The sequence below is a fragment of the Passer montanus genome, unplaced genomic scaffold, assembly GCF_014805655.1.
Source record: "Passer montanus isolate IOZ18808 unplaced genomic scaffold, ASM1480565v1 scaffold15, whole genome shotgun sequence".
Lineage (NCBI taxonomy): Eukaryota > Metazoa > Chordata > Aves > Passeriformes > Passeridae > Passer > Passer montanus.
Genome location: NW_024362051.1, coordinates 11871396 through 11891980, shown reverse-complemented (window position 1 = coordinate 11891980; position 20585 = coordinate 11871396). Strand labels below are relative to the sequence as shown.

Sequence of the window (20585 nt, the reverse complement as noted above, 5' to 3'; positions counted from 1 at the left end):
GGGGCACATGGTGATGATGCCACAGCTAAACCCTGAGCTCTGCACTGAGCTGTCACAGGCAGCATCTTCTTCCCCCTGCCTTGTCCCCAGAGGGCTGAGCTGGCAGGGTCCGTGGTGCCCCACTGTGTGCCGCAGCAGCACATCAGTGATCGAGGCACAGCAGGGGACAGCCAAGCAAGGTCCTGGGCTGCTGTGGTGCTGCTGAGCTGGGATCAGCAGGATGACGATGGCACGGTTGGGCAGTGCCCCTGCAGCACCAGGCACCCTGGCAGCCGGGCTGCAGCCCTCCTGCCGTGGTGACCCTGAAGGGAGCCCTTTAAGTGGCAATAACAGCTTCTCCCACTGCCCACAGATGTTTGGGTTCCTGCCAGTGATATCGGCCCACCCTTCCCTCCCTCCCTCCTTCCCGCCCGCCCTCCTCCGGACTGGGACCAGCAGAGCCAGCAGCGCTGCCGTGGGAGCCTCTCGGTGTTCCCAGCACCACCGCTGTCCTGCATGCCCAGCCGGGCAACCACTGGGCCAGGACGACCTCGCCACCAGACCGGGTCCGTGCAGGAGTGCTGGCAGCAGGGAGAACCCCCCGGGGACTCAGTGATGCTGGGACTGCGCCCGCAGCCGCTTCGGGACCGGTGAGCAGGGTGGGGGAAAGCCCCATGGGGCTTCATCTGCTGGAGGGGCCGGGCCAGCATGGAGCCAGCCAGCGCCCTTCCCAACGCCTCCGGTAACGGCAGCGGCACTGGCAGTGCCCCACACTCGCCCGCAGCCACGGGGCTCATCCTGCTGGCAGCCCTGTCCGTCCTGCTGGCCACGCTGGTGGGCAACGCTCTGGTGGTGGTGGCCATCTCCACCAGCCGGGCCCTGCAAGCCCCACAGAACCTCTTCCTCGTGTCCCTGGCCTCGGCAGACATCCTGGTGGCCGTCCTCGTCCTGCCCTTCTCGCTGGCCAACGAGGTGATGGGCTACTGGTACTTTGGCGGGCTGTGGTGCAGCCTGTACCTGGCGCTGGACGTGCTGCTCTGCACGGCGTCCATCGGGCACCTCTGTGCCATCAGCCTCGACCGCTACTGGGCCGTGACACGGGCGGCACGGCTCAACCTGCGCCGCAGCCCGCGGCGGGTGAAGGGCATGATCGGGGCGGTGTGGGCGGCGGCGGCCCTGGTGGCACTGCCACCGCTCCTGCGGCCGCGGCCGGCCGGGCGGGAGTGCCAGCTGAGCCAGGAGACCTGGTATGTGCTGGCCTCCTGCGCCGCCTCCTTCTTCGTGCCCTGCCTCGTCATGGTGGCCGTGTACTGCCGCATCTACCGCCTGACTGCCCGGCGGACGGCCGCCCTGCTGGCTGCCCGCTCCCCGCGCCCCGCCAGCGGCGATGGAAAGGTGTCGGGTGTTGGGATGCTGAGATGGCGTCGCCGGAGCCAGCACCAGAGCGTGCTGCTGTGCCGCCGGCGGCTGGTGCAGGCGCGGGAGCGGCGCTTCACCGTCGTGCTGGCCGTGGTGATGGGCGCCTTCGTGCTGTGCTGGTTCCCCTTCTTCTTCACCTACAGCCTGGGCGCTCTCTGCGGGCAGGGCTGCCATGTCTCCAAGCCGCTCTTCAACTTCTTCTTCTGGATCGGCTACTGCAACAGCAGCGTCAACCCCCTCATCTACACCCTCTTCAACCGGGACTTCCGCGCTGCCTTCCGCCGGCTCCTCGCCGTCCCGCACCGGCACCGCACTTAGGGACATGCTGGGACACCGGGGACACGGCCCCAGCCCTGCTCAGCCTTCACGGCACCTGGCCCCAGCACAGCCCTGGATGGCAGTGCCAGTGTGCAGCTCAAGGGGCTTCTGGAAATGCAGGATTGAATAAAATGAGACCAGATGCTGTGCCTGGGGCTGGTGTCTGCCTCCAGGGAGCCCAGGAAGAGGCACCAAGCGCCAGCACCTTTTGTCACCCGCATCACCCCACGCATGTGCCTTGCAGCAGTGGTGGTGACAACTTGCTGTGGCAGCTCCAGTGAGTACCAGCCCTCCCCACTCCCAGATGAATGTCTGTGTCCCCCAGCACTCTCTCGTGTAGGGGATGGACCCCATGGCTGCTGCAAGGAGACAAAACCAGCATCACCAGCACTGGGCTGAGCTGGCTGTGCCACCACGGCAGCCCTGTCCCTCTCTGTCCCCGCTGGGAACATGCCAGCTGTGCTGTGTCATGGGGGCTCTGGGAGGGCACACACAGACCCACGGTGGGGTACAAGGGCTGCAGGCCTGGCGTGGAACACCCCACATCCTGCTCGGGGACTGTGCTGGGATCTTGCTGCAGGAGGGAAAGCAGGAATGACATCCCAGAGCCAGAAATCTGTTCTCCCTTGGGGGAGTGTCAGAGATGGGATCGCATGGGAACAGGCTCCGGCACAGCCTGACGTGCAAGAGGCCACAGAGGCAGCTGTGGGGCGAAGACCCAGGGACAACCACATCCCCCTTGGGGGGCAGAAACCGCCCCACACCCCCCTGCCTGGCTGCTTGCCTCGCTCTGCACAGACACCCGGAGGTCAGGGGCTGCTCCACTTCTTCAGCTCTGCTGCTCAAAATAGAAAATCTCAAAACATTGGACTTTCTCTGGGCTAAAAACAGCTGCTGGCGCCTGGGAGCTGGAGCTCAAGGAACACTGGCCCCCGCCAGCCCTCCCAGCCCCTGCCAGGGTGGGTGCAGCTCAGCTGGGCTCTGGGGGGCTGGATGGGGTGGGGGCACTGGCAGCAGTGAGGATCCCCAGTGTGGGGAGGCTCAGGAGTGAGCTCTGGAGCCAGCAGAGGCTCCCAGTGGGATGGGGTTGGGATGGGTCCTGGTGCTGGCTCTCAGAGGGGTCTGACCCGGGGCTGGAGCTGCACGGGCACTGCCCGCGGAAGGAGCTGCCCTATCGCTGCCACCCAGCTTCCCCTCCCTTCTCCTTCTCGCCACTGAACAACATTTTGCTTCTAAAAATACCCAGACGAGGGCAGCCAGTGGGGACACGGCCAGGCCAGTTCTCCCAGTGCCCTGGCCACCACCCTGGTGCCAGCAGGGTGCCAGGCACTCTCCATCCTCCGGGGCATGGGCACACAGCTCCCCTGCACAGAGCTAAAACTCAGAGTGGCAGCTGCTCCACCTGAGCTGCTGCTGGATCTGCCGGGGACATCAGGATCCTCTGGCCACTGGTGCTGCTCCATGTGCCCCCCGCTGTCCGTGAGTCCTGTCAGTGATGGGGAAGGTGCTGCAGAACGCCAGGTGGGAGGGAACAGAGAACAGCAGCCCAAGGGTTAATGCTGGAAATGGATGGGAACAGTTACCTCGTTTGAAGTTCAAAATAAACAGGCTTTGGAAGGGAAGCAGCTCTAAAAGAGGAGCTCTCACACCTTGAGCTCATCCCTCCAGGCAGTGACAGAGAGATTACCCCCGAGGTGTGGCAGGGCAAAGCATCCTCCTCCTGCTCCCAATCGCTGCAGACTCAAACCCCGACGATGTGGCATCTGATTTGCAGCGGATGCTGAAGAGCACAGCAGCACGGACAGTGAGTGCTTGGAGTGATTTCTGTTATTACCATCCTCAACCTGAGCATTACAACCAAAACCTCCCCTGCCACGGGCCCAGGCTGCCGCTGGCAGACACCGGGGAGGGACCTGCCCATCACCTGCTCCCTGCCCTGGCCAGCCCCAGCGGGAACAGACATCCCCCTGGGATGAGGGGCGAGAGAACCAGGCCGTGGGAGGGCAGAGGTGATGTCCTCCCTCCGAGGCCGGGAGCAGCACAGAGCAGGGCACACACCACTCGCTTTAAGGGGATTTGGGAGCGGTTTGTGGCCAGCAGAGGCAGGGAGATGGGCAGGGGAGCGAGGGGCTCATGGAGGGGTGCTCGAGTACGGCTCTGCAGGGCAGCAGGTGGGGAGGGGCTCCCACAGCACAGCCCTTCTGCAGACACGGTAACGCTGCTGTTAATGTTGGGTAAGTTTAAAAAATGGCTTTTAGAGGGAATGATTGGTGGAAAGAAACTGGCGGGAGCTCACACACCAGAACGGCACATGAGCTGCACTGGGGGATGAGAAAACCCAAACCCCACGGCAGCGGTGACCGCGGAAACGGGCACAGCACCGGAGCTCGGGTCACCGCTCCGAGACACCGGGAAACACGTGCGGCTGCTGGACCTTACTGAGGCCGCGGAGGTGGGGAGGCTCCTAAACACGTAACCGGCTCTGCCAGGAGAGCACGGGACACGGCGGAGACAGCCCCGCCCGAGGCACCGCGACCGGGACCGGGGCACCCCCGGGACCGGGACTCCGCTGCCCCCCGGCGCTCATTAATACCCAACCTGTGGGCCCCACCCACCACAGACCGCCCTATCACAACTCGCTCTGCGGCTGAGTGGCAGCTCCACACCCAATCAGATGATGCGAGAGGCGGGGCTCCCGGTGTAGGAGTCCTCCACTCTCTGCCAATCCGCTCGCGGCTCCCCCTGAGTGACATCTCGCCCTCCAATCAGCGCCCGCCCCCTCGTCCCGGCAGCGCGCCGCCGATGTCCGCCGGATGACGTCACTAGTCAGGCCCCGCCCCGCCCGCCGCACCTCGCGGGGCCAACTGGAGGGCGGTGGCGCCGCGGAGGGGGCGGGGCTTCCTGAGCGGGCGGGCCAATGGGAGCGCGGCGCGGGAGGAGCGAGGGCAGGCATTGGCCGGGCGGGGCGTGGGGCTGGGCACGGGCGTTCGGCTGCCCCGCCCCGGGGCTGTGCTCGCTCCGGGCGTGCTGGGTCCGTCCCGGGCGGCCTCGCTGCTCCCCGGTGCGGATCGCGCCGGCTGCGCCCCGCCGTGCCCGCTCCCGGGGCTGCTCCCGCGGCACGGGGCACGGGCAGCTCTGGGGGCCGGAGGAGGGGAAAAAAGTTGATTTCAGTCCGGTAAACTGCTGCTTCCCACGCACGGGCCGATCCCGAAAGTGCGGCGGGGAGCCCCACCCGTCCGCAGCCTTCACACCAGCCCCGGGCCCGTCTGCGGGCTCCCGGAGCTCTGCGGGGCTCCCGGAGCTCTGCGGGCTCCCGGTGGTCTGCGGGGCTCCCGGGGCTGTGCGGGGCTCTGCGGGGTCCCGGTGCTCTGCGGGGTCCCGGGGCTCTGCGGGGTCCCGGGGCTCTGCGGGGTCCCGGTGCCCTGCATAGATCCCGGGGCTGTGCGGGGTCCCGGGGCTGTGCGGGGTCCCGGGGCTGGATCCCGAAAGTGCGGCGGGGAGCCCCACCCGTCCGCAGCCTTCACACCAGCCCCGGGCCCGTGTGCGGGATCCCGGGGCTCTGCGGGGCTCTGCGGGCTCCCGGGGCTCTGCGGGGTCCCGGGGCTCTGCGGGCCCGCAGCGCTCCCGCTGCTCCAGGGCCACCCTGAATTCCAGCCCCCATGTGGGATGCAGCCTGGCTGTCCTGAGGATGCCGGGGAGCTGCGTGGAGAAGCCTCTGGAGGGGATGGGGAGTCTCACGCTGGTTCTTTGCACGGAAGATCCGCTTCAGCCGGGCATCCATGAGTTCATTAAATCACAAATGGGGTGGGGAAGCACGGTCCCCCTGCCCCGTGGGTGCAGCTGGCCAGACCGAGCCATGCTGGAGCCTGAGAGCCCCGCTGAAATCCAGTTAGAGGCCTTTGGAGATTAGATTTGTGGGAGCAAAAAGCAGCGAAATTAAATTTGCACGGGCAGAAACATTTCCAAGCTGCTTGAAAACCAGGCTAAGTATAAGTACTCCTGGCACAGTGACCGTGGTGGACCATGACGGTCGGGTTCATAATGGCAAGGTTTGGTTCAAAACCAAGCAGCAGGGTTTGTGACCTCCAGGCAGGAGGCCCAGCTTCACACGGAGTGACCGGGGACTGGCTCCAGCTGTGCCCTTGGGGAATGGAGTTCTGGCACTGATGCAGCACGAGGTGCTGGACGCTGCTGCTCCTGCTGCTCCTGGTGCCTCTCCCTCGGCAGCAGCGGGCAGAAACAGCCCGGTGTCCCACTTGTGCCGGGTGGTTCTGGGGCTGTGAGAGCCACACGTGTCCATGCTGCCTGCCACCTGTGGCTGAGTGGCCGTGGTGGCCACTGGGGTAAGCTCAGACAGCTTCTGTGACAGGACACAGCTGCTTTGCAGGCCACAACCAACAGGGCTGGGTGCCTAGCTCCAGCCCAGCCTTTTTGGAGCTTCCCAGGTTGGTGTGGGAGTGCAGAGCTGAGCTGGAATGTGCTGTGGGGCTGCTGACCACCAGCACGACCATGCCCTGTGTCTGGTCTGGCCCAGGGAAGGATCCTTGTCCCCCTTGCCCTGACAGAGGGACAACAAACCAGCTCTCATCCATCACCCAGCCCTGAAGCTGGCTCCTGGTGATCTCTGGGTGGAGGCAGCCCATCCCTTGCCCCATTCCCAGGGAAGTTGCTGTGCAGGAGCCCAGCTCCCCGGTGATCTCTGGGTGGAGGCAGCCCATCCCTTGCCCCATCCCCATTCCCAGGGGTGCTGTGAAGTTGCTGTGCAGGAGCCCAGCTCCCCACGGGACTGTGGCAGTGCTGGGAGGGCGGGGGAGAAGGGCGCTGGAGCCTCCTTTCAAAGCAAACAACTCAAGGAAACGCAACCTCCGGGTGCCGTGGGGCTTTGCCCTGCCTTTCCTTGAGCTCTCTGGGGGTGAGCATGGCCTGTCCTCCCCTGGCCTCTCCACCTCGCTGAGGCTGACAAGAAGGTGCCTGCGCCGCTGGTTTCTTCCAGCCCCGCTCACCCTTGAGTCACTTCCTTCCTGAGTTTGTACAATCGTGCAGCCCAGCTGCTGCTGCTGCGGGGCAGATGCAGTGCAGGGCCCCGGGCTGGCACTGCTGAGGCTGAGCAGGGTGGCCCCAAATCCCACCCGGTTCTCTGTGCTGGGTGCCAGGGGCTGTGCCCAGGGTTTGGGGCTGAGCTGCCTCTGCAGTGGAGGAAAGCGTTGTGAGAGTGTTTCTCAACATTATGTTCAACCCCTGTGTGATTTCAGAAGGCCGGGCCTTGGGCCCAACTCTTGGCCCGACTTTGGCAGGGTGATTTAATGAATTTCCAAAGAGAGGTGGGAAATTGTGTGTGTTGGCACTGGGAAAGCAGTCCCGGGAGGTTGGCTGATCCCAGCAATCCGTACTTAGTGCTTGCTGTGATGTAAATTTGTTGGTCTATCTAGAAGCTTTCCCACCCTGTCCTACAGCACTGGGCATTTCCTCCAGCAGTCGAAGCTGGAGCAATACCTGGTTCTTGGATCTGGATTTTCTGAGGCTGGCTTATCTAGGGAGAAAGGTGGGAGTGTCCCCACTTCAGAGGTGGGAAACTGGAGCGATGAGCCCCAGGCAATGTAGCGAGTTGTCTGTGGAGGCAGGATTAGAGCAGGAATTCCTGTCTCCCAGCTTCATGTCCTCCATGTGAGAGCCCCTCCCTGGAGTAAGCAATCAGTCTGGAATGAGTAGGTGGCATTACTGCAGCAGGAAGAGTTTCACACCGAGCAAGGCATGGCCTGGAGGGGTGATTAGTTATGCAGAGGCCAGGGAGCCAAGAACTGCTGTGGCTGTGGACACTCCTGCCCCTGGTGGGATTCTCCCATCACGAAAGGTCTTCAAGGTCTTGTTTGGGATTTGTTCAGCAGCCAGAGGTTGGTCTGTCCGTTTCCAGTCGAGGCTCCAACACTTTGGTCCCACCAGGAGATGGTGTTACCACGTCGGTCTTGTTTTCCTTGCCTGGACTTAGAGGCAAGGCTAGGGTGCAGTCAGACACCTTTGCTTCCTGACTCATGGTATTGATTTTGTGTGCCCTGCAGGTGGTGGAGGAAACAGGAAAGGCAAGAGCAAGAAATGGCGCCAGATGCTGCAGTTCCCCCACATCAGCCTCTGCGAGGACCTTCGGCAAACCCTGGGTGAGATGCAGGGCTTGGTAGGAATTGTGCACCCCAAGCTGAGTGTCAGGGACGTGTAACAGGGCAAATCCCAGCCAGGATTCCTTGGAGTTCAGAGCTAGGAAGAAATAATGGGTGGATAATGGCTGATGATGTAGCCACACACCTGCAAGGCTGTGATGAGTTTCACTAGGGGAACATCACCTTGTGTGCACACAGACCTGCTCCATGCTGCAGTGTTGGAGTGTCACTCTGGGGTGCCTTTGCAAAAACAACAAAGGTCCTGATAAGGTTCCCTGTTCTCCCTGGCTGGATTCAGCTCAGCTCCACAGGCCTCAGCTTCTAACATTCGAGCAGTAGCTCTTCCCAGGCAAACTGGGTTCTTGCTGTGTGGAGTGGATGAGAACTGGCATTGAGCAGGGCTTGGCCTGTCATTTTCATTCTGTACTTTGTACTCTTCATGGTTTTAATGTTGTTTGTGCAGCAGGCTTGGTGCTGAGATCATGTGAAATTGTTTTGGGGCACAGAGGGTGCCAGTGCTTTGCTTCCTGGGAAGAGGAGAGCTTGTTTAAGTTTTCAATCCGGATATAGTTGCCAGCTGGAGAGTGGCACAACACTGGCCTTGTTTCAGAACAGGTGTCTCTGAAATGAATGGGTTTGGGAGGTTTCTGCAGCTCAAATTCCCAGTTCTGCCCTGCCCAGGTTTTCAAGTCCTGGCAGTCCTTGGGCCCCATGGAAGTGTAGTACTTGGAGAACCTCAACCTCACTCATCCACACTGTAACCCTCAAGTTCAGAGTGCAGGCTGTTCCCACCTCCCTCTGCCACACAACCCGTGCACCATCTCTCGGGGCTGGCTTCACAGCCAGAGTGGCTGTATGGTGACTCCAGCCTTGGATTTGCTGCTGGCTGCCTCTCTGGAGCAAGGTCTGAGAGCTGCACAGGGCTTAGGCTTGGGCTCTCCTTGCAGCTCCCATCTCGACCATCCAAACCCTTTCTTTGACTTGCAACGTCCTCAGCAGAGCTTTCCCTCAGCTTTTGTCCACCCTGTGCCTGCAGCCACCCTTCCTGTGGCTGTCATGGTGTTTTCCAGCACTGAACTTCACCCGTTTGCCAGCAGTGAGTGCTGGTGGTCCCTGTGCCTGCTGTCCTACTATCCAGGACAGTGACCTTGTGAAGATTTGGGAAGCAAGTCCCTCTCAGCCACTGGCTGTCACCACCCGTGTCTCACTTCCCCTGGTGAGAGGCATGTGAGTAGTGCTCTGACCCAGGTGGCAGCAGTTTCTCTTGGTTTTCCCATGGCAGAGATGACCCCGTTCCTTGTGCTTGGGCACTCTTTGGCTGGGCTGTCTTTCTTTTCACCTCATAGTTTCTGGAGAGGCATTTCTTTCCTATCCCAGAGTCTTGGCAGGACAGTGGGCACAGTGGGCTGGTTGCCCATTGCAGAATTAAGCTTTTTGTGCCCTAACCACAGGGAGTAACCTCGTGTGAGCCTGGGCAGCGACCAGGGCAGCTGAAAGCTTCTGATCTCGCCGACAGCAAATTCTGGTCCTCCCCAGCTGAAGGGAACTCCTTCCCCTGCAGACACAAGGAAACCGGCTGGTGCGGCGGAGCTGGTGAGGCCACCTCCTCCCCCACCACAGCCTGGCTCTGCACTCTCCTGCACCCTCAGGAAGCTGCAGCTTCCTCGGGAGAAACTGCTGCACAGGGGGGGGAAGGCTGGGAGTGCCCCGTGCTGGGATCCCCTGCGTGGCTGCACATCTGCTCTGCAGGCACAGAGCAGCACAGCACCACAGCCCTCGGTGGCAGTGGCTGTCACAGAAATGTGTTCTGGCCTGGGATCAGACGTCTCGTAAGTGGAAGGGGAGGAAGAAAGCAGAGAACTGGAATTGCTCTGGATAGTCAAAGGCGTTTGTGCGTGGGCTGCCAGAGTTCAGAGAGGGGTAGGAGGAATCTGCAAGAGTTGATGTACGAGCAAGTGGCTGTCCTGTGGAGAGGGGAGTTCTGACTGCTGTGTGTACATCAGCAAGGCATCTGTGGGAATGGTGCCTCCCATTTTGATGCTGCTGCTTCCAGCAGGGCCTTTGGGAACACAAGTGGTTTGAAGGAGTCATCAGAACAACTCTTGGCCTGGAAGATCTTCCTTGAGATAAGCTTGGTGTGCTCCTCATGTTCCAAGGAAAGTTGTGTCTGGAGTAGTTGGTTGATCTCTGTGGAGAGAGAAGAGATCCTTTAGGCAAGCAGCTGTTATGGAGGTCCTTTGCTAGGAACAAGAGGTTCAGGCTGAACAGAGCAGCAGGTCAATCCTCTTTCACGGAAGAGCATCTTCCACGGGGGAATGTAAAACCTCAGAGATGTCCCTTGTCCCACTGGGTGCGCTTCACTCTCCTGGGAGTCCCAGCCTGGTGGCACCTGTCAGCAGCCCAGCTGAGCAGTCACAGTACCCCCAGGGCTGCCTGGGCTGGGACTGCTCCTTTGGGGTGTGGTGGGGTGACCTTGTGCTCGTTTGCAGAGCGGGACTACCACAGCCTGTGCGAGAAGCAGCCCATTGGGCACATGCTCTTCCGGCAGTTCTGCGAGACGCGCCCCGAGCTCTCACGCTGCGTCAAGTTCCTGGATGCTGTGGTAAGAGCAAAGCCCATCAGGCTTCGCTGGGGGAGGCAGGGATGTTCCTGACACCCTGGGCATGAAGTGGTTGGCTGGGTGCTCCAGCAGGTACTTCTGGGCAATAGGGTTTTCCTGTAGGAAAAACCTGTGAGTCGGAGCCCATATAGGGCTGGGCCTTTGCTTAGGGAGATGTTTGCTGGAGATCTGGTTTTCAAGGAAAGCTTGGGAAACTGGGCAGAGGGTGTTGCTGCTCCACAGCTGTTGCCCAGTAGCAGGACAGGGTTTCTGGCTGAAACTGCCCCTCACACTGCTCTCTCCAGGCAGGGTACGAAGTGGCTCCAGATGAGAAGAGGAGGGAATGTGGGCAGCACCTGATTGAAAAGTACTTGAAGCCAAACGTGAGTAAAAGGGTTGTTTGCTGCCTGAAAGGGCAGAACAGTTGGAAAGCCAACAGCTGACATTGCTCATGTCCTGCCACAGCCAACATGCTGAGCCACCACACCACCTCACAAGCTGCCACACTGCTTTACCCACTGACCCTAAAGCAGGACCCTTGCACTCTGCTCCCTGTGTCTGACTCCATCCCTTTGTCCCCAGAGTGAGGACCACGTGCCTGAAGTTCCCTCACAACTGGTGGATGCCTGTTGTGAGAGGCTGGAGCAGGAACCTTCCAAGGAGCTCTTCAAGGAATGCACTAAGTAAGTTGCAGGGCTGGGCTGTGCCTGCAGGTCACACATGGCACGGGGATGATCTGCAGCTCACTCACCTTGTCCCCCGTGATCCCTTCCTCTGGGAGAGTGAAAGCTGGTGCTGAGGCTGGGGCCTGGGGAGTTTTGGGCCAGCAGTTTGCAGCCCAGCTCCATGAAAGCGAGCACAAGGGTATCTTGGGAGATGATGTCTGGGAGCCATGAACTGCTGCAGAAACCTCTGTCAGTCCTCCCAGCTGGAGTTGCCATTTGGGAAGACCCTGTACCAGTGCTATTCCCAGTGTTGTGCCAGGACCTTGCAGGGTCCTGCTGAGCTGAGCCCATAGTGTGCCAGCTGTCCTGTCCTGCCTGCTGCAGCAGTGGCTGCTGTGGCTGGGTTACTGGCTGTTGCTGCAGGGGTCCAAGGTCAGCTCTGTTCCCATGGCAGGAGCGGTGGCCGCGGTCCCGGCTCCGCGAGTGAAGCGGAAGCTCTTGGGCAAGCCGGGCTTGCAGCCTCACCCCTCCCTGCACAGTAGCTGGAGTGTGTTGCCTAACTGAGAGCAGGGCTGTGGCAACACATTTGCTGCAGCCTTCTGGGGAGCGTTGGCTCCGTGTGTGGTAAGCAGTGTCGTGTCTGAATGCAGAGCCTCCGGGCTGGGCCCTGCCTGCTCTTGGCAGGCTCTGAAAGGGGAGAGCCCATCGCTTCTCCTTGATGCGTGTTTCCAGTCTAGACACTGTGTCTAAGGCTCCTCACTCTGCTGGGCAGCCCTGGCACTGCTCTCCAAGGCACTTAGCTCGTTGGAGCAGGATCCCTGTGGCCTTTTGTGCTGGATATTCATCTGATGGTGAACAGCTCAGCACCCGGTGCTGAATGTTGCTAGCAGCTGATTACAGCCTGTGTGCAGGTTTGCCCTGTGAGCAGAGGGGCAATTGCAGAGTCCCGTTGTCCCCCTTTGTCCTGCAGCCCTGGCTGATGCCAGGAGGCCACAATTAGCAGTGCCAGCCGGGTCCCAGGGCGCTGCATTTGTCACAGTGGTACCTCCAACGCACCTTCCTTTGCATCAGGCTTAGCATGAAGCCAGGCTTTCTGTGCCAGGGCTGTGTGAGGGATGGCAAAGCCTTTTGGGGTGTTCACCTCCTCTTTCCTGGGGCTGCTGGGCTGTGCCCAGCTCTCAGGAACCGTGCTGGCTCTGCTCTCTCCTAGGCTTATCCACGACTACCTGAGCGTGGCTCCCTTTGCTGACTACCTCGACAGCTTGTACTTCAACCGCTTCCTGCAGTGGAAATGGCTGGAAAGGTAACACTCCCTCACCTCTGGGAGACCTGCGCCCTCCTCACACAGCCTGCCCAGGTACTTCAACCGCTTCCTGCAGTGGAAATGGCTGGAAAGGTAACACTCCCTCACCTCTGCACCCTCCTCACACAGCCTGCCCCAGGGTCCCTGGGGCTGCTTCCCATCTGGGCCCTGGCAGGAGCCAAGAGCCTGGCCTTTGCTGTCCCTCAGGGCCTTTTGCTGGCACCAGCAGCAGCCCCAGCCTTGCTTGCCTCATGGAGAGGCAAGGCTGGGTTGAGCAGGGGTTTGGGGTGAGCCACAGTCTGTCAGGCCAGGGCATGGAGCTCTCTCATTGCCCACATCCCACTCTGGTTTCCTTTCCCTCACAGGCAGCCAGTGACCAAAAACACTTTCCGCCAGTACCGTGTGCTGGGTAAGGGCGGTTTTGGGGAGGTGAGTAACCACTGTTTCCTCTGTATGCAGGGTGCCAGGCAGCCCCTGTTGCCAGCTGCCAGAGGCAGACCTGGGTTGGCCATCCAGCACCTGGAGGCAGGTGCTGCTGGCTGTGGGGGCTCTGTGCTTTGGGCCTTGTGTGACCTGTCAGCTCTCCCTGAGAGGCAGGAGCTCAGCTCTGTCCAGGTGCTGGAAGTGTGGGAGGTGCTGTGTGGGGCTGGTGGCACGAGCCCTGTGGTGCCTGCTGCTAACTGGGCAGAGTCAGTTCAGTTCCCTGTGTCTCAACAGGGCAAACTGCACTCCTGAAGGCTTCCTGCAGTGCTTCCTTCTGTTTATGGAGAGGCCTTCTGTCTTCCTGGGTACCAGCCATGGTGCTGCTAAAGGTGTTTGAGGCATCAGAGCTGGCTTCTGCTTCTCTGTAACATCTGGAGCTGTCACTGTGTTTTTGCTTTGACAATGGGCTTATTTGCCTTCCTGAGCCTCTTTCTGAGAGCAGAACCTAGACCCCCACTCTGGAAATAGGAGGGTGCTGAGCCTTGTTCTCCCTCCAGGTGTGTGCCTGCCAAGTGCGTGCCACAGGGAAGATGTATGCCTGCAAGAAACTGGAGAAGAAACGGATCAAAAAGAGGAAAGGAGAAGCCATGGCCCTGAATGAGAAACAGATCCTGGAAAAAGTGAACAGTAGGTTTGTAGTAAGTACATAGGAATTGCTCTCACTTTGCTGCAATGCTGGATTCTTCCTCCAACCAGCCAGCCTGGAACCTCTGTGCTCCTCACCTGGTGTGGAGAGGCAGGAGCAGGCTCTGCCCATGGTGCAAGGTCCTGATGGCTGCACATCTCTCACAAGGCTGGGGTCTGGCAGGACCTTTACTGCCTCCACAACATGCTGTAAATGCCCCCAGAGTCAGCCCCAAACACCCATCTGGTGTTACAGGTGCCTTTGTGACTTTTGGGGCACAAGTAAACAATGAGAACTGTCTCTCCAGGCAGTGGTCTGGGGAGAAGCCCAGCCCTGAGCTGTGTGATTGGGAGCTCTGCCTTGGTGCACTGAGGTGTGGAAAGCCTGAGCCTCCCTTTGCAGAGGGTTCATCAGATGCTGCCCCAATGTTGCTGTTGAGTGCTGCCTGCCCGTGGGGGAAGCAGCTTTGGCTTGGGGAAAGTGTCCTCCCTGCCTGAGGAAAGCTGGGGGTGTGCTGGGTACTGCCATGTCCTCCCTGGGTTCACACAGTTCCTCCTGTGCTGGCAAAGGCCCAGCTCTGAGCCTGTGAGTGGCTGCTTGGGTGGCAAAGTGTCCATGGGAGTGTGGGCACCTCCCTCTTCCAGCTGTGTCTTCTAACAGCCTTTCTGCCCTGAATTGCAGGTGAGCTTAGCCTATGCATATGAAACTAAAGATGCTCTCTGCCTAGTGCTGACCCTCATGAATGGAGGGGACCTCAAGTTCCATATCTACCACATGGGAGAGGCTGGTTTTGAGGAGCCCCGGGCAGCTTTCTATGCTGCTGAGATCTGCTGTGGCCTGGAGGACTTGCACCAGGAGAGGATAGTGTACAGGTGCGTGCTGCCTGGTCCCTGCTGGGAGAGCTTGTAGGGCCTGCAGCAGCAAGAGGGTTCCTGCTGCTCTTACCAGCCCAGCTGGGTCTGTCTGCTCAACAAAATAAGCTCGGGCTTGAAAGCAGCACAGAGCTGAGTGAGAGGAATTGAGAACAGAAAGCTGATCTTGTGGGAGAAAGGGAGACCTTAGCTTGGCTTCCTTGTGCTGGTAAATGGTCGCCAAGAACAGGATGTGATCATGCTGTGAATGTCTCAGGGCAGGCACTGAGCTCCCTGGGCAGTATTGACACTAGAACAAAGGAGGGTAGGCTGCCCCAACGTGCTCAAGGGCTGGGGAGGAGGGAAAACAAGTGGATTGACTGTACTCACAGGGGCGTGATGCAGTGTTAGGATAGCATGGCTAAACACTGGCCAGGAAGTCCCTTCTGGTCCTTCCTTGCCCTGGGGCAGGATAAGCAGAGAAGCCTCTGCTCCTTCTCACTTTTGTGGCCTGCTCCATACTGAGTTCTGCACCTGCAAAGAGGGAACCATCCTCAGGCTCAGTGCAGAGGGTTGAAGGTTGTGTTCCACCTCTCTGCCCAGGAGGGGAGAGCTTGCAGGGTCAGTTCTGGGGCAGAGGGTGAGGGGAAGGTTCTCTGTGTGCCCAAGGCAGGGACATTGCATCCTAAAGTTATCTGTGACTTGAGATGTGGCTGTTGCTTGTGCCCTTTGCTTTGACAACAGGCTTCTTGCTAATCAAGTCCCTTCCATCCTAGGGACCTGAAGCCAGAGAACATATTACTGGATGACCATGGTGAGTTTTTTTCTTACTCTGCTTGAGCCCTGTGGTTTTGGCAGCTTCTGCCACTGCCCCCCGACTTTGTCCTGTTAACTTGTCCCCTCCTCTGTGCAGGTCACATCCGTATCTCAGACCTGGGACTGGCTGTGCATGTGCCAGAGGGCCAAACAATCAAGGGCCGGGTGGGGACAGTTGGCTACATGGGTAAGTGACCCTGCTTTAAGCAAAAAATGATTCAAAAGATGAGCTCTCCCTGGCCTCACACATCCCTCACCGCTGCTCCCCGCAGCTCCCGAGGTGGTGAAGAACGAGCGCTACACGTTCAGCCCAGACTGGTGGGCTCTGGGCTGCCTGGTGTACGAGATGATCGAGGGCCAGTCCCCCTTCCAGCAGCGCAAGAAGAAGATCAAACGGGAGGAGGTGGAGCGCCTGGTGAAGGAAGTGCAGGAGGAGTACTCGGAGAAGTTCTCGCCCTGCGCCCGCTCCCTCTGCACCATGGTACGGCTGTGCTGCCCTGTCCCCTCACTCTGCACCTTGGTATGTCCCCTCACTCTGCACCATGGGATGGCTGTGCAGCCCTGTCCCTTCACTCTCTGCACCATGGGATGGCTGTGCAGCCCTGTCCCTTCACTCCCTCTGCGCAGCCCTGTCCTTCACTCCTGTGCATGGAGCAGCAGTACACCAGGGCTGCTCCCTGCAGAGGTGACAGCCAGCTTCCCTTGTTTCTAATAAGGCAGCACAGGAGGTTTCAAAGTGCCTTCATTCCTTGCCCAGCTGCCTGGCAGGCCTGTGCTCCCCCTAGAACACACTGCAGGAGCCCAGGGCTGCACCCTTCACCCAGGACATTGATTTCCTCCGTGTCACAGCTCCTGTGCAAAGACCCCTTGGAGCGCCTGGGCTGCCGAGGAGCTGGGGCCAAGGAAGTGAAGGAACACCCTCTCTTCAAGCACCTCAACTTCAGGAGGCTGGAAGCAGGCATGCTGGACCCTCCCTTCAAGCCAGATGTAAGTGCCCATCTGTCCCTGACCTTTTCAGTCACTGGTGCTGTCGAGGGAAGAGGGAGCCCTGGCATGGGGAGATGGGGCCCGTCCCCTTCCCTGGGCCTGGCAGAACAGGGGTCCAGCAAGCTCTGGGCTGCAGGGAGAGGTGGCCTTGGCTTAGCCATGAGCAGCAGTTGGAGGTGGTGGCATCAAGGTGGAGCCTGGCATTAGAGCAATCTTTGTGCTGCACAGCCCCAGGCTATCTACTGCAAGGATGTGCTGGACATCGAGCAGTTCTCCACGGTGAAAGGGGTGGAGCTGGAGCCCACAGACAACGACTTCTACCAGAAGTTTGCTACAGGAAGTGTGCCCATTCCTTGGCAGAACGAGGTGGGTCTTTGCTCCTGGTTGTGCCCACCATGGCTGAGGGCAGTGTCCCTGTGCTGTCCCTGCTGCTCTTGTGCTCTGCTGGGCCCTCGGTGATGGGCTCCATGTGACAGTTGCTGCAGCCTTCTTTTCCCTCTTCCAGATGATTGAGACAGAGTGTTTTAAGGAGCTGAATGTCTTTAGCACAGATGGCACAGTGCCCCCAGACCTGGACTGGAAAGGGCAGCCTTCTCCACAGCCCAAAAAAGGGTTACTGCAGCGCTTGTTCAGCAGACAGGTAAGGGTTTGCCCAGCGTTTCCTCCCCAGCCAGTCTCCCAGCAGCAGGGATCCTGCTCCTGCCTGTGCCAGGCAGGTCTGGCAGGGAGGTGGGCACGAGAGGGCAGCGAGCAGTCTCCCCTAGTGCTGGGTGGCCAGAGCCTAGAGCTTTTGGGGCACCCGTGCAAGGCTTCAGGGAGCCAGCCCTTGCCTGGCTGGCAGGAGTTAAGGGGGCTGGAAAGGAGTGTCCTGGCTAAACATGCTGGAATCACCCAGGCAGAGGGATGCTGAAGACTATAAAATATTTAATCATCTCCCTTCTGACATGAATAATACCATCCCTGAACAAGTTGTTGCTCTTGGAATGTGCTGTCTGGCCTCCCCAGAGCACTTCTGCCAGATCTTGAGCCAGGCAGAGAGCAGCTCTTTTGAGGGATGAGGAGAACAGAAACGTCTTGCAGCTGCTGTGGGCTTGCTTGTCTGCCTGTTTCCTCTGTCCAGGACAGTCTTTGCCTTCTTTCCAGGCCTGGCAAAGCCTGGCCTGCTGCCTCTCAGCAGCTGTGTGCAGCTGTAGGTCTCCAGCATGGTTGGCTCTGGACCCACTCAGCCACCTGGTGCTGACTCCTGCTCCTTGGCAAGCTCCGAGTTGTGCTTTGCAGTTCAGTGAGCTGCCCTAGCCAGAGCCAGCTCTGGGGATACCCAGCCCTTCCCGAGGCAGCAGGACCTGCCAGAGGATGGGCAGCTGTTTGTAGAAGGGGTTGAGCTGTGATTTCCCACGTGTTTTCTCTTTCCAGAGGTGAGCAGTCACTCCTGGCTGCTCTGCTCAGGGAAATACCCGGTGGCCCACGGACATGGCAAGATCTGGGAAAGAGGAGTGTTGTCCTTCAGTGCCTATTCCCTTCCCCTGGCAGAGCACAAGCTGCTTGTTGTTCTAACTGCCCCCTGAGCCACTAATCCAGCATCCCTGCTCTTGCTGCCTTTGTGGGGGAGGCCTTGCCCTCAGCTTGAGCCAGAGTTGCCCCTGCACTGCTGCTGCTGGGAGTTCTGCTCCCAGGGGGCTCGGGGAGGTTTCCTTCACTCCTCTCTGGATGTCCGGGACACGCAGAAGGGTTGAGAAACTGTGAAGGGTTTGGCATTGCCCCATGCTCAGACTCCCATTTCAGCAAAAAGGGCTTCAGCTGCTCTCGTGGCCAGCTGAGCCCTGAGCGGGGCCGAGCGTCTGTGCTGGCACTGAGCTTGTGTCCCTGGGTGGCTGCAGTCCCTGGAGCCCAGCTTCCTCACAGCTTCTGAGCTAGCCAGCTGTGTGCTCACCAGTCTGTCTGCCAGGGGCTGAACCTCCAGCTGCAGCTAGACTGTTCTCTGCAGTCTGGGAGTCCCCTCCTGCCTCCATGTAACTCCTGCACATGGGCTGGGAGGGAACCTGGCCCATCCCTGCCAGAGGGCAGCTGTAGGCTGGGTTGTGTTACCGTGCTCACCCTCTGCTTGCTGTGCTCCTCTCTCCCTCCCTCCTCCCTCTCCTTGCCCTTCTGACTTCAGGACTGTTGTGGAAACTGCAGCGACAGCGAGGAAGAGCCCACCCGGCTGTAGAGCACAGCCTGTTCTCCAGCCCCTGGGACCCCCTGGCCTCTCCCGAGTGCCCAGCCTGAAGGACACGGTCGCAGTGGCCCCGCAAGGTGGATTTGTTTACAGTTTTATACGTCTGTATGTGAAGACTGTGAGGATGATTCCAAGGCTGGCAGCCGCACACGACTCGGGTTGAGGTGCCTGTCACCACGGGCAGGCCCTGAGACAAACCCGGACGCTTCCAGATCTGCCACCTGGGATGGTGCTGGTGCTGCTGCCGCTCCTGTCCCGGGCCCAGGGTGGGAGGAAGGGAGGGAGGGATGGTGCCAGCGTGGGCCGAGGCCAGGCTGGAGCAGCTCTGCTGACACATTCCACGGTGCCGAAGCGGCGCCGCAGGTTTGATGTATATTTATATATGTCGGTCTGTACATATCACATGTGGGTTTTTAGTCTATGGGTGGGGGCCTGCACTGCCCCCACCCTGCCACAGGCACAAATGTCCTCCTATGGGAGGAGTGACGTTCCCAGCTTTGTTCCAGGGAGTCCTGGACAGAGGCCTTCTGTGCCTTGAGGTGTCTAAATCATCTTTCCTGGACCTTTCTGGCCGTGCTGAGGTGTCCTGGCTCCAGCGGAGTCCACTGCTCAGCCCCGAGGCACAGGAAGGTGCTGTGCCAAAGCGTCTGCCATCGCGTCCTGGCAGCAGAGCGTCACTGCCTTGTCCTCGTGTCCCTGTCTGCTGGAGCCTGCTGCCTCCTGCCTCGTCTCACACGTGCTGCCAGCTGCAGTGAGCTGATCGAGCCCCTCTGCAGACCACTGGCACAGGTGGGCACAGCCACCGTGGGCACCTGCTGCTGCTGTGGCCAAAGGGTTGGTCTGATCCTGGCACACTGCAGAGAGGGGTTCCACCGGCTCTGGACCTGTGCATTCCAGAGGTGTGGCCATCCCCAGGCCCAGCTCGGTGGTGGAGGAGCAGACACATAAAGGACCCTGCTCTCAGAGAGCAAAGCTGTGATAAAGGGAATGTCCCTCCCAGGGTCATGTGAAGCTGTGACCCAAAAGTGAGTGGGCTGGGACCAGCTTAGTGTGTGTCCCCAGGGGTTGTGGGGAGCCAGCACAGCTCCTGCACCCACAGGCAGGAGCCCTCTGTGGGGAGCAGCCCACCTCTCCATTCAGCTTGTCCTGTCCCCTCTTGTGTACACCTGTCCCAGCTGTGTCCTGAGCAATAACTCGTCCCTTCTGTGTGTGTGTGTGTGTGCACACGTGTGTGCGTGTGCTGCTGCCTCTGCTCATTCTGAGCCAGGCCCCCCAGTGGGGCTGAGCACCTACTTGGACCTGTGGTATCATTTGCTTGCCTTGCACTAAAGTTGGAGAGTATTTAAATTTTTAACCTTTTGTTAAGTGTAAAGATTTGCTGTGCCTTGTATTGCTCTCATGTCATGGGGGGCCTGCTCTGGGTCCTACAGGGTTGGTGGCTGTAAGAAGGGGAGTGGGGACCTCGTTTCTGGGCTGCCATGGGCTCTGCTGGTGCTCCTGACCTGCAGGGAAGGGCTGGGGTTGCTCTCCAGGGCAGAAAGGGTGGTGCTGGCTGGGTCCTGAGTATCACAGATGACCCTCAGTGTCTTTGCTGCATGTTTTGTCAGTGTCAGGGCACGACAGGTATGAGGCCTTGTGCTGTAGGGATGCTGTGCTCCCCTCTGGGGCACGTCCATCCCCAGCACAGCCCCTCCTGGGCTGTCCCAGGTGTGCTGTGAGGCCGGGACACAGTCCTGCTGCCCTCTGGTCACGGTGAATTACTGCTTCAGGGGGGCCACCACGAGTGGGGACCCTGTGGCAGCACAGTGCTGCTCCTTAGCCCAAAGAACAGTGTGGTGACACGGGCCGAGGGTCACCAAGGGCGGAGCAGTGAAAGGGGGGCAGCCTGGGGGGGCACAGGGTGGGTTTGGGTGGCGGCAGCGGTGCCAGCCCCGCAGGGCGCGGGGGGGCCGCACGCAGCTGCACCGGGATGAGAATAGCAAGTGCGGCTGGGTAGCTAGGGAACAGTTGCTATGGGAGCGGGCCGAGGAGGAGTTCTCACACTCGGAGGGGGCATCTTGGGGTAAAATCCAGGCATTTTCTGCAGCCGTGGAAGGAAGGCAGGCAGGCGGGGGGATGGGGACTGCTTGGGCATTGCTGTTCCAAAGGCACCAGGCAGGATGCTTGTGCTGCC

General features: G+C 60.0%; 2 protein-coding genes and 1 long non-coding RNA gene across 5 annotated transcripts; 2 read left to right on the top strand and 1 right to left on the bottom strand.

Moving 5' to 3' along the window:
• Positions 1-31: 31 nt before the first annotated feature.
• On the top strand, positions 32-1748 carry LOC120498598 (alpha-2C adrenergic receptor-like). The gene has a single exon (XM_039701569.1). It carries the CDS (start codon positions 688-690, stop codon positions 1714-1716), a length of 1029 nt encoding a protein of 342 aa, XP_039557503.1. The 5' UTR covers positions 32-687; the 3' UTR covers positions 1717-1748.
• A 577-nt stretch (positions 1749-2325) lies between these two features.
• Positions 2326-19925, top strand: GRK6 (G protein-coupled receptor kinase 6). 3 transcript variants are annotated; one of them, XM_039701567.1, is made up of 16 exons: positions 2326-2675; positions 7773-7868; positions 10358-10470; positions 10773-10850; positions 11050-11150; positions 12343-12435; positions 12801-12864; positions 13416-13556; positions 14225-14415; positions 15171-15208; positions 15308-15397; positions 15483-15691; positions 16060-16197; positions 16426-16563; positions 16703-16837; positions 17611-19925. In XM_039701567.1, the coding sequence occupies exons 1-16, from the start codon at positions 2360-2362 to the stop codon at positions 17614-17616; spliced, it is 1947 nt and encodes a 648-aa protein (XP_039557501.1). In that variant the 5' UTR covers positions 2326-2359; the 3' UTR covers positions 17617-19925. The 3 variants fall into 3 exon arrangements, with proteins under 3 accessions (XP_039557501.1, XP_039557500.1, XP_039557502.1); XM_039701566.1 differs by having other exon boundaries at positions 18353-19923; XM_039701568.1 differs by lacking the exons at positions 2326-2675; positions 7773-7868; positions 10358-10470; ... (1 more) ...; positions 11050-11150; positions 12343-12435 and adding an exon at positions 12496-12528 and having other exon boundaries at positions 18353-19916.
• Positions 2541-4270, bottom strand: LOC120498599. Its single transcript, XR_005626697.1, has 3 exons — positions 4156-4270; positions 3366-3496; positions 2541-3275 (listed from the first exon to the last, which is right to left on the bottom strand). It is a non-coding gene; the product is annotated as an uncharacterized LOC120498599 (long non-coding RNA).
• Positions 19926-20585: the final 660 nt, after the last annotated feature.

Bases quoted from the DNA above. Each gene is read 5' to 3' on its own strand.
- GRK6 (XM_039701566.1), top strand. From the start codon at position 2,360: ATGGGATCGCATGGGAACAGGCTCCGGCACAGCCTGACGTGCAAGAGG. The intron at 10,851-11,049 runs GTGAGTAAAAGG...CTTTGTCCCCAG, and splicing joins AAAAGTACTTGAAGCCAAAC to AGTGAGGACCACGTGCCTGA. The intron at 16,564-16,702 runs GTGGGTCTTTGC...TCCCTCTTCCAG, and splicing joins CCATTCCTTGGCAGAACGAG to ATGATTGAGACAGAGTGTTT.
- LOC120498598 (XM_039701569.1), top strand. From the start codon at position 688: ATGGAGCCAGCCAGCGCCCTTCCCAACGCCTCCGGTAACGGCAGCGGC.